The 13,106-nt window shown below is 36.0% G+C and overlaps 1 protein-coding gene across 2 annotated transcripts in view; it reads right to left on the reverse strand.

Annotated features, from left to right (window-relative positions):
* LOC139970364 (anaphase-promoting complex subunit 1-like) overlaps nucleotides 1–13,106 on the reverse strand; it is a 55,730-nt gene that overhangs the window by 34,978 nt on the left and 7,646 nt on the right. For both annotated transcript variants that reach the window (XM_071975998.1, XM_071975997.1), the window contains exons 4-19: nucleotides 12,911–12,977; nucleotides 12,377–12,471; nucleotides 11,574–11,653; nucleotides 11,001–11,080; nucleotides 9,856–9,992; nucleotides 8,674–8,936; nucleotides 7,903–8,079; nucleotides 7,121–7,313; nucleotides 6,366–6,431; nucleotides 5,255–5,404; nucleotides 4,509–4,652; nucleotides 3,343–3,403; nucleotides 2,418–2,605; nucleotides 1,865–1,930; nucleotides 1,052–1,255; nucleotides 74–144 (exon numbers count right to left, since the gene is read on the reverse strand). In XM_071975998.1, coding sequence (XP_071832099.1) covers nucleotides 74–144; nucleotides 1,052–1,255; nucleotides 1,865–1,930; nucleotides 2,418–2,605; nucleotides 3,343–3,403; nucleotides 4,509–4,652; nucleotides 5,255–5,404; nucleotides 6,366–6,431; nucleotides 7,121–7,313; nucleotides 7,903–8,079; nucleotides 8,674–8,936; nucleotides 9,856–9,992; nucleotides 11,001–11,080; nucleotides 11,574–11,653; nucleotides 12,377–12,471; nucleotides 12,911–12,977 — 2,042 coding nt within the window. The remainder of the gene's footprint in view (nucleotides 1–73; nucleotides 145–1,051; nucleotides 1,256–1,864; nucleotides 1,931–2,417; nucleotides 2,606–3,342; nucleotides 3,404–4,508; nucleotides 4,653–5,254; nucleotides 5,405–6,365; nucleotides 6,432–7,120; nucleotides 7,314–7,902; nucleotides 8,080–8,673; nucleotides 8,937–9,855; nucleotides 9,993–11,000; nucleotides 11,081–11,573; nucleotides 11,654–12,376; nucleotides 12,472–12,910; nucleotides 12,978–13,106) is intronic.

Genomic DNA, 13,106 nt, shown 5'->3' on the forward strand with positions numbered 1-13,106 from the left:
AGTTTTATAGCCAAGGCCTTATCCAGTTGTAGATAAATTGACCAGACTGGATCATAAAACTGCTAGAACTTACTTCGCTAACTGACAGGCTAAAGAGGCAACTTGTTCAGATGACTTGTGATGAAGTCGATGAAGTTTGGTCTCCTAGAAGATAAAGAAAGAAAAGCTAGATGCAAAGTGTCTTAGGTTGTGAGTGCAATTAACCTATACACTACACTAACCAAGAAAGCAATAAAATAAATGATAGTTGCATGTGGATCAATGATATATTTAGCGATAGATGCAACATAATTTATTGGATGAAAAAAACGATACAATGGATTCTTCCTTTCATCAATTGCCATCACTGTTTGAGTACTAGTTCGATAGGATTGGCGAAATCACAGACCTCCATACAAAAACCTGCTCTCACTGAAATTACCGCAACTTTTGTTGTTGTCATTTTCTGCCAACTTGAGCAAACTGATGACTCCTTTAAATAATTTTGTTACGGCAGTAGCTACTAAAATCTATGAACAATGTAATACATTCGACTGTCCCATCAAATTTCACTTGAAATATTGAAAAAAAATTGCATGCAAATTTTTAAATGTTCAACATGATTTGCTGTGATTAACGCTACTAAATAAGTGTCGTCTGTGAACATTGCACTGAAGATATGTCTGGATAAAGAATAGTTTAGAATGGAACAGAATAATTACTTAATTACTCAATTCTTAAAACTTATTTTAAAACCTTTAAGGCTGTCCCACTGTTGAGTACTCATTTGGTAGGCTTGGTGAAATAGCTAACCAAATGTAAAACAGTGATATGAAAACCACTTCCTGCAAACTTGAGCAAACTGACAACTACTTGAAGTACTTTTTTTAATTCCTTCGTACAACCCGACTAAACAATAGTTTCTCTGACGTGGTCAAGTAAAAAGCAAAAGGAAAATGCTCATCCCACACAATTCCATTTATAAACCCTTTGGGTACCAGTCAAATGTTTTTTGTACTGCAGGACACAAAAACAGATAAGTTGTTTCTACATTTGATTCTTTTCTAAATACCTCATAAACAAGGTGAAGAACAAAAGCTACAGATGTTATATGATGAAACAATGGAGCTGATGAATCAATGGCAGGATTCACTTCCTCTTGTGCGACCTCTACTTCCTGTTCCTTGACCTTGAGTTTTGACCTGGATGAGCTACTGTTTGGTAGATCCTCAGCCACTTGTTGATGGTAGCATGAACCTAGTAGGTATTCCCAGTCCTGTACGGCCAAAATAATTCATAATAAAAGTCAGGTATTCCTCACAAAATAAATATATTTCTTCAATAGTTATTTAATTTTGAAAGATTAACAAAGTTCTATATTATTTTGTAAAATGCTTTTGTAAGCTGCACCTCAGAAACATTCTTTGGACTTACAACATGGATTTCCTTTTTTTATAACTTTGTACAAGAAAATTGAGCTCAAGTTTTTTTCCTTAAATTTTATACTAAAATATGATATCCAATATGTCAGACATGTTTTGTTTTTCCCTTTCCTAATGAAACAAGAACCAAAGCTAGTTCTCAAATAGTTTTATATCAATAATTAGACTACAACTTGCATATTAATCTCATTGTTCTATAGAAACAGATATTAATGCACAATGAAATGTCATCAAATACCAAGCTGACTCTGAAATTTAATTTTAAAATTAAATTAAATTCATAAAATATATAAGAAGGTTAAAAATAAAATGACCTCTTTGACTAAAAATGGAGGAATCTTATTCTTGATAACATGTCATAGGTCATTCAATGTTTATGAACTTTATGTCAATTTAAAAAAAAACAATTTAATCAAATAACATATCATAAAAATTGTAATAACCTCGTCACATCCAGACGGTTTGTGCTTTTTGACTGTAACGGTCGGTGATGAAGATGAGCTGACACCCTGCTTGCAAAATTGAGAAAGAGAATACTTTAACAGACAATCATTACTTTTACAATACTTTATAATAAAATGAAAATGACAAAAAGAATGTGATTATTCAAAAAATTCTTGATGGAGGGCACTTCAGTAACAAATGCTTGCTTGTTTGGTTTCCTGTTTAGTATTTCTTCTTCGTAATGTTTTGCTTCTCATTGTTGTGCAAGTCGCGATCGTTATAGTTGAATAGTTTTATTGTATGTTTTGTCTCTGCGGTTGCACTGTATGTATTGATATTGTTATGTACTATTAAAACTAAAGATAAGAAAATATTAAATTGTGAGGCAATGATTGAGTTGTATTGTAATATTAAAGAACTCACAAAATTATCATGTTTATTTGTATCAATGTGAAATGAGTCAATAAAAGAGATGAAAAAACAAAAAACAAATGCTTGTAAACATTGTCGTCTGCATTTTTTACTCTAACACTGGTATTACTCGTTCATTACCTGTCTGAACATTTCAAGTTGATTTACATTGTATCCCATCATTTGCAGTACACAACCGGCAAACTTCAACCACTCCGTCCCTCCGTCAGAGTTCCCTGGTGCATTATGGGTAGTGTACCATTTGGTAGCCAGCTGCATCGCTACTTCCCGGGGAAGATTCTTCTTCAGTGCATCTAGGCACAATTTCACTGAATGAGAGTGATAAATGAATATTCAAAGATTTTGCCCTGTTACATATGCATGAACCTTCCCCCTCATCATATGCATTAATGCTTCCCAAATATAATCCCAAATATATTTTTGTCATACGAGCATTCATGACCAGTTTACGCCCGGACAGTATACATGAATAAATCACTTTTCATTTTATACATAATTTCTTCTAAGTGAACAGCCATTTCCATGACAACACTTGCAAAATCCACTCAAAGTTGGAAACTTAGTCTAGATCTGTGAAATAGCCTCTACAGGGCTTTACAACCTGTTCTTGTCAATGTTCACACAAAACTCTCAGTGATCAGCATTAATCAATATGCAACTTTCCTAACATCAAGTTCTAACACTTTAGTGGTACACATAGCTTCTACGTATATATATCACTACTTTAATTGTCACTTGAAAGAAGGATGATTTGCTCAATAACTTTAACTATAATTTGCTTTAACTATAATTTGGTTTAATACTTGCAACATAGGTGAGTTAAATCTTTCAGCATCTAGACATCACTATGATGGACACAGCCATCTTGGTTTTAAATGCTTGGTGATACCAAAAAAAAACATATCAAACTATTCTCTTTTTGCACTGCAGTCAACAGAAATCTGTCCTTAAGGATGAGCAACCACCAAACAGTCAAATGCTTCCAACAGTAGATGGGAAATCAACATGTTTGTCTACAACTTTGTAAATTTTCTTTACAACTTACCGACTGGGGACGTTGTAAAGGGTGGAATGCTGGTCCTAAGCAGTGTGCCACCACTACAGACCTGGATCAAAGAAACAAAGCCACAGTTCCATGTTAACATCATGTTGTACGAAGAAAGATGAAAATCATATTAGGCCATCATGATGAAATTTTGACATAGTAAGATGATATACTAGTCTTAAGATGGGCAAAATGCAACTCATGAGCAAATTTTGTAAACTTTCTGCAAGAGGGTATTTAAAACATTATTTGATGTTGCCTGCTGAATTCTAGCAAGGAAACACACAAGACTTGTCTACTCTGGGATAGTTTGTAAATCTGGCATATTTTTGATACAATAATTCAACACAGCCTCTGAAGAAGATCCTGCTAGGATCGAAACGTCAGGCCAACTTACTTTTACACATTCTGTTACACAGGCTCTCTAGTGGATAAGCAGTTTGCTAACAGTTTTAGTTTAGTTTAATAATTCAACATAGCATATGGATTATGAGCATGTAGGACCTTCTGTTCTTTTATTTACCATGTATTGTAAATAATCCATTTTTTTCCACAGGATTAGATAAATTCACAAGTAAGGGACCTGCAGAATTGATATAAAATTTCACTACCGCCCAGGTCATCAGTTTTTATTGCCATCTCAGTATTAGTTTATATCCTTAAACCTTGCAGGATAGTTTAAATTTAGCCATTGAAACAAACTGTAGTTAGATACATAACAGGTCGTACCACCAAGCTAAATCAGCCGTTTTGATGCATTGGTTGCTGAAATAATATTTTGGTCGTTGTTGGTGTATTGTTCCATTTGTTGCTATAGTTACACAAGTTGATCAAGGCAGTCTTTCAAATGAGTAAGCAGCAACATCAAGTATTTCTTTGTATTGTTTTAATGTACAGTTTCTTTACATGACAATGTTAGCAGCAAGAAATGCAGTCAGATGGAAGCATTAATTAATTCCAACATGTATCTTCTATAAAACATTTGACAAAATTATACTGTTGCACACACAGCGTATATGATATATTTCTGCATGCATTGTCACTGATGTGTTCCATTTGTTTCCAAAATTATATTCCATTTGTTGCTAAAGTTACACAAAACTATACTGTTGCACACACAGAGTATATGATATTTTGCACATACAGACTATATGTTATTATCTCACCAAGGTAAACTGATCTCCCAATGCATCTCGGAGAGATTTGATGGTCCTCCCCATCCCAGGGGAGGAGAACGATAGATCGTCCGAGAGTATAGAGCTGTCCATATTTACAGAGAGGTCAACTCCTACCGGCGAGAGCAGCATCACCTAACAATCGAGTAACAAAACAATACAGTAATTAAATAGTTAATAACATTATATAATTCCAGTTCAACTGGTATGGAGAGATTGAGTGATGGATTGGTACAGGGGTACAACATGGAACTGATTCCTGATACAAAACCCACCAGACTAATGGAAATTGGAACTGAATGGTGGTGAATACTGGAGTGGGTTTTGTGGATTTATGTCATTCACTTATGGATTCAAGAAAACTTTAATTTCTATGACTCAGTTTTTTAGGCGCTATAATTGTAGTTTAATAGTTAACCACCTTCAATATATGGTGGTCTGCTTCTGATGGGGAATGGAGGGGGGAGTGGGAAGGATTGAAGGGGTAACCACTCTTGTCTGTTTGGCTCCAAATATCTTCTGAACAGTCACTTAAATGTCAATAGGAGAAGACTCAATATTAACCAGTGTTCATTAATCCACATCATTGATAGAGTTTCTACTTGAGTCACTGTATAAATTTGAGAATAACCACAAAAATATATATATATATACCTTAAAAATCATTATATTGGTGCAAATATTTACAAATACAAATGATCTTATTTTTTACTGCAGGAATAGAAAGTAGAGCTCACCTGGTCGTCCTGCGTGTGGACAAAATTTGAACTCGAAGGTGTACCCGTCAAAATGTGACTATCCAAAGGGGTGCTGGGCCTGGGTAAACCTGGGGCAACGATTCTATTTGACAGGACTTGATGTATTCCAGGCACCAGGATTCGACTGATCTGGACGAGTACGAAGGTTCGAAACGTTGGTATGAATACACACAAACAGTGTTTGTGATTGTAACTCTGATTTATAACATTTTAACCTTCGTTGTTCATCATCCTTTGACTACCTTGACTTTTTAATTTTATTTCTTAAGAAGGAAAATGTATCACGAATGAAGACAAGTAAGCAGTTGACCTTTAAACATGTTGAAAGTTATCATCAAAACTGCTGTGTGTTTCCTTACCAACAAGTTCAGTGGTTTACATAGGACCACAATATAACATTGCTATTAGTGCAACAAATGACAAAATGCAATTTATGTCCAAAGTTTCTATTAAATATAGTCAAGAATGTTGAAAGTACTACGGACACCGATATTCAGATATTCAGTACATTTATTATGAGTGGTCATTTCATTCAAAAACTGTTGAAATTTTTCAAATTTTTGCTCATATTTATTCTAAAACTATAATTGATAGATTTTGATTGCTGCAGGTATTTTCATGATTTCTAATACCTATTAGAGTGATTAGGACAATATTGTTCATAGGTGTCCATAGACCTTTAATGAACTCTACTCCAAATCAATCTATATCATAAACCGAGGGTTGCCACACTTTCTTGGATATAAACTTCCAAGACAAAGTCAAGAAATTTCATAACATTTTGCAGAGAACATGTCTGCATTTATGTCTTTCACACATTTTCTGGAGGAACAATTTAAGAAATTGATCATATCTCTATTACATTTCAATGACCTTTGGCTGTTTAACTCGTTTTCCATGACCTTTCAAGTATTTTCCCTGTCATATTTTTCTCTCTCTTCAATCATTTTGTCGTTATCTTGCCCAACAAAGTTATTTTTTTTTTCTGTTAACATCTCAAAATCTAATCAGAAACATTTCTTTACTATTTCCCCCCACCCCCCACAAAAAAAAACCCTCAGGAGAAAAACATCTTGCAGATTTTTCTTACTTTCACCAATCCGGTGTAAAGCACCAAGGAGCTTGATGTGTCAAGAACAATTAACATATTCATGGTCTGAAAAGAAGAAAGAAAGAAAGACGAGATTTAAAATAAAATAAACCTAAAATTCGGATCTAATTAATTTGAGAAATAACCACGAGGAGCATGTATGTATCTAATAATCTCTTCTGCTAAAATGAGTCACCAAGGATACCATCATTGAAGAAATTGCAGTTTCATTTTTAGTACTTTCGTTGTCAATTATTAACAGCAATTTGCAATTACCGGAAGATATCTGAAAATGTCACTTTGCCACTAATTTACAGCAGGAAATGAAGAAAGGAAAACAAAATATTATATCTACATAAATAAAGGTAAAAATGCCAGTGAAATACTGACAGGATTGGATGAGAAACAAGGCAAATCTATGTTCATAAACAGAGAGCTAGGAAAGTAATATCAAGTTGCAATGTAATTATATTTCATCATTTTCTGCAAAAGCTGACAGCCCTTTTGTATCCTCTGCATTCTTGCCCCTCCTCCTCCCCCGCCCCCCCCCCCATTATAAAAAGTGCAGGAATTTGTTACTGTATAGATTCTGTACAAGAGTGCTCATTGGCTCATAGGATGAGATTATGCTTCTATAATGATGAAAATATTTTGTTTCACTAAACTTGTCTTACTGGGAAGTCAGAACCGGTTGAAGAGGGAGGGAGGGGAGGGGGGGAAGGTGACAGGGAAATTAAAGACACTTCTTTACTCACATCGAGAGGTTCGGCATCGAGCGCTGGTACGTTGGTGACGCTACCAAAGATCAACTGACTTTTATCATTACTGGCACTGAATTTGAGACATCTCAGCTGTTGGTGCTGTCGCACCAAGAAACACAGGTACTTCTGTTCGCATAGATCCCGAGTTATGAACACCTTGGAAGCTCTACTTAGAACACCCTCTCCTCTACACGACATCGTGAGATAAGAAAGATGAATATGTGGTCAAAATTTGAAATGTTCACTTTGATATTTAAATGTACTGTCTTATTTTTTATGTACAACTGTGTTTGCTTCTAGAGAACTGTATTAATCTAATCAAACAACATGTACAGGTATTAACAAAGTCTGACAAATATATTGTAATGCTACATCACAAATAACAAATAGTCATGTTTGACAAACAGTGGATGTGTATGATATCAACTGGAAATTTTTAATGTAGGCACATGTATTAAGGGGGGGGGGGTAGGAGGGGGAAGAGAAGGGTTAGTAAATATATACCACATTGTTCTCAGTATGGGAACAAGAACTTTGCAAGGGACAATTTCAACTACCTAGATGGTTGGTCCACACAACAAACTGTAACTACCTTGATTCTCAGTTAAGGCTTGCCGGTATAACCATATATGGGGAAAGGGGATGAAGGGGTTGGGAGGTGGAAGGGGTTGGGAGGTGGAAGAAGGGGTTGGGAAGTGGAAGAAGGGGTCATGACAGAAAGATATCCATGCAGCTACAAATACTACTAATACTACTCCTTTGTAATTTTCATTTACCTGCCACTAGATTCTGTCCATCCTAGCTCCAGGCAAAGGTCAGGGGTCAATGGTTCGTTGATGTCCGCACACGGCGTAGCGAGGATGCTCATTACCGGAGAGTACGCCGTACCCAAAGATGAACGACTTTTGCAGTAGGCCGGTGTCACATGACCACCAAGAGATGATTGCGATATGCTGGAAAAAAAATGAATGAAAAACAGGATATTTCATGATTGTTTTGCACAAGAGTACTAAAGGTAATTTCTTCTTGCGACGGTAATCCATAGCCCAGACAGATGTGTCTGTGAGTGTGGGCAGGTAGGTACCACCCATTGTAAAGTACAACCTTGTACAACTGAAGTGGTATCAAAGTTAACAACATTGCAGAAATTACAAAAGGGCAGGATAATTTATTAGTTAAGCACAGGACTTGTTCTCCTTTTTGGATCAATCCTTGTGGATCCCTCTCTAGCTAATAAATTGTTTGCTTTTTCAAATTTTGTTAATAAATTTCCCAGTCACGTACCCTGTTGCTGATTTTCACTTTAAAAGTGTAAAGGCTGTGTTTAGGAGCTGCTGCCTTCATAATCGAGATGCTACATTTTTTATCTTCCTTTCTTTTGCTTATAGAAAAGTTGAACAAAAGGAGACACTTAGTGTGTGTTAGTATGTAAAAGCCTCCTGTTTGACAGAAAACATGTTTTAGCTGCTTCGTGAACTGTACACCTGCCAAGCACACATTTTGGACATAGGGTTTTTCAAAGAGATTTTTGAAGACAAAATGTTTACTTTTTGACAGCAGATGCTGCGGGAGTGTGAGGTCTTGAGGTCGTCATAGGTGAGGCAGCTCTACTTGATGTATACTGATGTCGGAACGATGCCGGAGAAAAGGCAGCAGACGAGATGCTCGAGGCACTCAGACGAGATTGGGCACTAGAGCTAAGACCGGCCAGGGTACCGGAACTCTGAGTGCCCCTTGGTGTGGCTACAAATGAGGGCAGCAGAGCACTACCTGCAGTCGAGTCAAGCAACTTCATAGCAGTGTTAATTTCCTAGAAGAAGTAAATAAAAGTCAATCAAAGTAAATAAAACAAATAAGGGAAGAAAAGATTATCAAGTTAGAAAAAAAAAAGAAATTGGTCATTGGTGATGGCATGAAAGTATGTAAATTCCAAAGAGAAATCATGTTCCCCAGAAATGCAGTACATGTGGTAAGTTTAATTCCAAAATCAATATCACTGATGGCACATCATCAACACACAAATGTGGATAAAGTTAGCAAAGGGCCATAAAGAAAAAAAAATGACAGCGTGCAGACTACAGGGTTCAACCCAAAATGTTGGGTTACAAAATGCTTTTCTGAAGGTAAACTGGACTTTTCAACTGCCCGAAAATTCAGCTACAGTTTGCGAAGCTGGCCGAGGAAGATCGATCAGGTAGTCCATAGTCAAAGCTTGTTTTTAATTCATTCTGAGCAATGATTCTGAGGGGTGGGGGGGGAGGGGAGGTCTGGTGGGTCATGCCTGGGTCCTTATGGAAGAACTTGCATCGTACCGGTTAGTTTGTGGATCGCTCCCACGGAAGCATTGTCCTTAGTGTTGACCTCCTCTGTGATGATGTCATGCTATGCTTCCCATAACAACTCAGTCTACTAGGATGTACCAATCAAGTACATTACAAACAATGCAGATAAAGTTCAATATTTGTGGAAATTTCTGATTTTCTCTTTACATATGATGATAACTCCTTTGACAATGTATCTGGATGATAATTTTTCTTTTTGAAATACTGAATGAAGTTAGTAGGTACTTGCTTATGACATTCATTTGGTGATAAAACCCGAGAATGGGTTGTATAAAGAGCTAACAAATTTCTGTATTTCTTCTTTTCTAAAAAATCAACTTCTACTACTTGAATATCCCTTTCATCAAATTGCTAACATAATCAAAATTTTGAATGCTTATTACTTACATCACTTTTAGTCTGTCGCAAGGACCAGACCAAATGAAGCCCCAATGAGAGGTCAAAGGTCACCACTATATCTGGATCAGTATTAGAGAAGATGACATTCTGTGCTGCATCTTGCATAAACTGTAATTTTCCTGAACCTGTAAAAATTTAAAAAAAATTTAGGTAACCAGGAGCTCATCAAAATTGTTATGGATGAGATAGAAGAAAAGAGATGAATTCATTTACTACATGTGTACATAAATCTTGAATATGCACTGAACAGAAAAGATATTCACATTATGACCACAGTTAGATATAAATTTTAAGTTATATCTGAAAAAGGCATTTCTGTCCACAAAAGAATGCAGTTCCTTCATTTATTTCCAACACAGATATGGATAATGAGTCTGGTTACATATTTTATTCCTCGTATTCAAAGTGTGAGTCACGACACTTTTTACGGTGGCCAAAAAATTAAGTGGGGTAAAATTGCAAATATATTTGTAGAAAAACAAAATTGGAAAACACATTGCATATAAATTATTTTCAAGAGTTTCTTTGCATGAATTCTTTGCAACTAAGTTCCCTTCATCATACAAAATCAAATTCTCAAAGGGAAGGTGGCACCCTCCCCTCACTAGACCCCTTCCCAGGCCACATCTGCCACTGGTGGGTTGCCAATGTGAGGAATATGAAAATTGGGGTCACCAAGCCGAAAAAGTTTGAATACCTTATATGATACAATCATCACTTCCTGTACAATGTTGCACAAAAAGTACCATATTTTTAAAGGTTAAGCTACCTTGCTTAAATTATATGAAACGCAATACCATGGTTAAACAGTACAGAGCAGTTACCATTTACATTGTAAATATACAACAGTCCCAAACTGAAAAAAACACAATTAATGAGTGAATAACACAATTGCTAGATTCATATATCAGTTCTCAAATGTGCCAAAAAGAAAGGAATAAATAGTGGAACTAAATTAAATGGTACACATGGCCATGAAGATTTGATGTTTAGCAGGTTTTGATTTTTTCACATGCATTCAATATGTTTTATATCAGACAACACCATTTTCACTGTAAATAGCTTCGTAGAGACCTGAAACATTAAATCATCCCCAGCCATACCCTATCATAGCCAATTTTGCTGTAACTTACCTCCAGTTTTGGCTAACATCGGTGAGGGTTCATCCAGAGGATGTTTCAAGCTGAAGAGAGTTGGTAACTCCTTGGCTTGGCTGAGAGGTAAGAAAGATTGGGATTAGCTCAGCAGACCACATATATACCACAAATCAAATTTTAATACTCTTAGCACTTTATTTGGTGATGTAATAGATGACATTGCAACACTTATAAAAAGGTAATTTGGATGCTTCTTCAAGCTGCAACTCTCTGCTCCTTCATTAACAAATCAGAAATCATAGCACTTGCCACCTCCCTCAAAAGAAATAGCTACAACAGTATGGCAACCAATTAACGGCTGTAAAGCTCAGTTGATAGTAGAGTATAGGACTTGTAATGCTGAAGTCACTGGCTATTACTTCTGTTCTAGCCAAACATTTCTTTGTGCTTTTATCTTTAATTTTTTTTCTATAAATTCCCAGTCATTTTTTACCCTCGCATATTTGCTTATATAATTTAAATATTCCAATTCCAATGCATATACATGGATGCAGACGAATCCATATGTAAAACAACTGAAAATGAAATCTGAGCAGACTGAATGCTCACCTTGCACTTCCAGAAATATCTTTCTTTGTTAGAGCTCTTTCAATTAACAGTTTCCCATCGATTGGCCAGACGTTCTTGACCTGCATTTAAAGAGAGGTGAATACAACTATCAAACTAAGAAAGAATTAATTCTGTGAAAGGCTCACTAATCAAGTAGAATGCTCTCGTCATATATAATATCCATTTTTGGTTCGGAGGAAAAACACAGAAAGGAAGAAACAGCCTGGGTCCAGCTGGCTTAAACCACAGAAACAATTGGTAATTTTGTCAAATATCCATATCCCCCTTCCTCTTCTCCTTCTCTTACCCCCAACCCAACACATCAAGTTCAGCCAAATCTGGCTACATCATTGAATTGTACCTGTCAGAAACTGGGTGCAAATGCTCCCTTAAACTTAATCCACATCCTGATTCTGAGCTGATGCAGTTGGGCTAATATGAATCAACACAAATCTATGAGAAATGTTCAAGTTAGGTTACCAGTGGTTGCACTAAGGATCCTAAACTGAAACTGTGTTGATGGGCCGTGGCAGTCCTGTAAATCATATTCTCTTATTACTTGAGGTTCACAAGAAGGTATCAAGCTATTTTAAACTTTTCACATTTATTCCATAGCATGACAATTCACATAACTGAACAACTTTTCTTTCTTTCTGAATAATCAAGAGAGAACAACACCCCCCTCTCCCCCCCCCATCCCCAAAGAAAATGTGAGCAAACCTCTACATACACATTTTCGAGTTAACAAACAAAGTGTTTTTCTTTTACTTCAAACAGTCAAACATTGAAATAGTCTCACTTACCATAAAAGGAAGACTGCAGTAATATTCCTCCCCGGAATCTGCGATGACTGTCAGCCCAATATCGTGAACGATGCATATTGACGGAACCTGGATCTCTGTTAGGTGAAGACAAACAATGACAGTTAATGCCAGTCCAAATAAAAATGGTAACTGCATCTTTGTGAACAATCATTTACAATTTTGTAATACAAGTATTACTTCACTTGAAATAATCTCTGTGGTTCACAAACAAACATTCACCAATAGAGCAACATTTGTTTTGACAGTGTCAGACACTGTTTGTTGTAAACTTGTAGTTTTCTTGTCACTCAAAACATTAATGATTTTAATGATAAAACTGTATGAATTTTATGAATTTTTCAAATTTTAAGGATCAAAATCTTCACTGAGATAGCAAAATCAATGCTCCATTCATTCTTGAGCTCATGGTGATAACACGTCTTCATGCATTCTATCAAAGTGTCTATTTAATTCAAAAGCAAACTATCTCTCACATTTTTCAATCTTTCCCACGAGCAAGAGAACAATACTCACCTTGGTTGTGGGAAACTTTTCCGTCTGACGTATTGACCACCTCCGAAGAAAATTTCACAAATGAGGCCTGTTGGTAATAAGCGGCAAACGTTTTCAACAAATGTTTTAATCGAGTTCATTGATAAACTAGTTATCTTGAGCACCATTTCACATGTGATTCCTTCTGAATGGGAAATGAATCGTATTTTTTACTAAC

Source organism: Apostichopus japonicus, chromosome 8 (assembly GCF_037975245.1).
Source record: "Apostichopus japonicus isolate 1M-3 chromosome 8, ASM3797524v1, whole genome shotgun sequence".
NCBI classification, from domain to species: Eukaryota; Metazoa; Echinodermata; class Holothuroidea; order Aspidochirotida; family Stichopodidae; genus Apostichopus; species Apostichopus japonicus.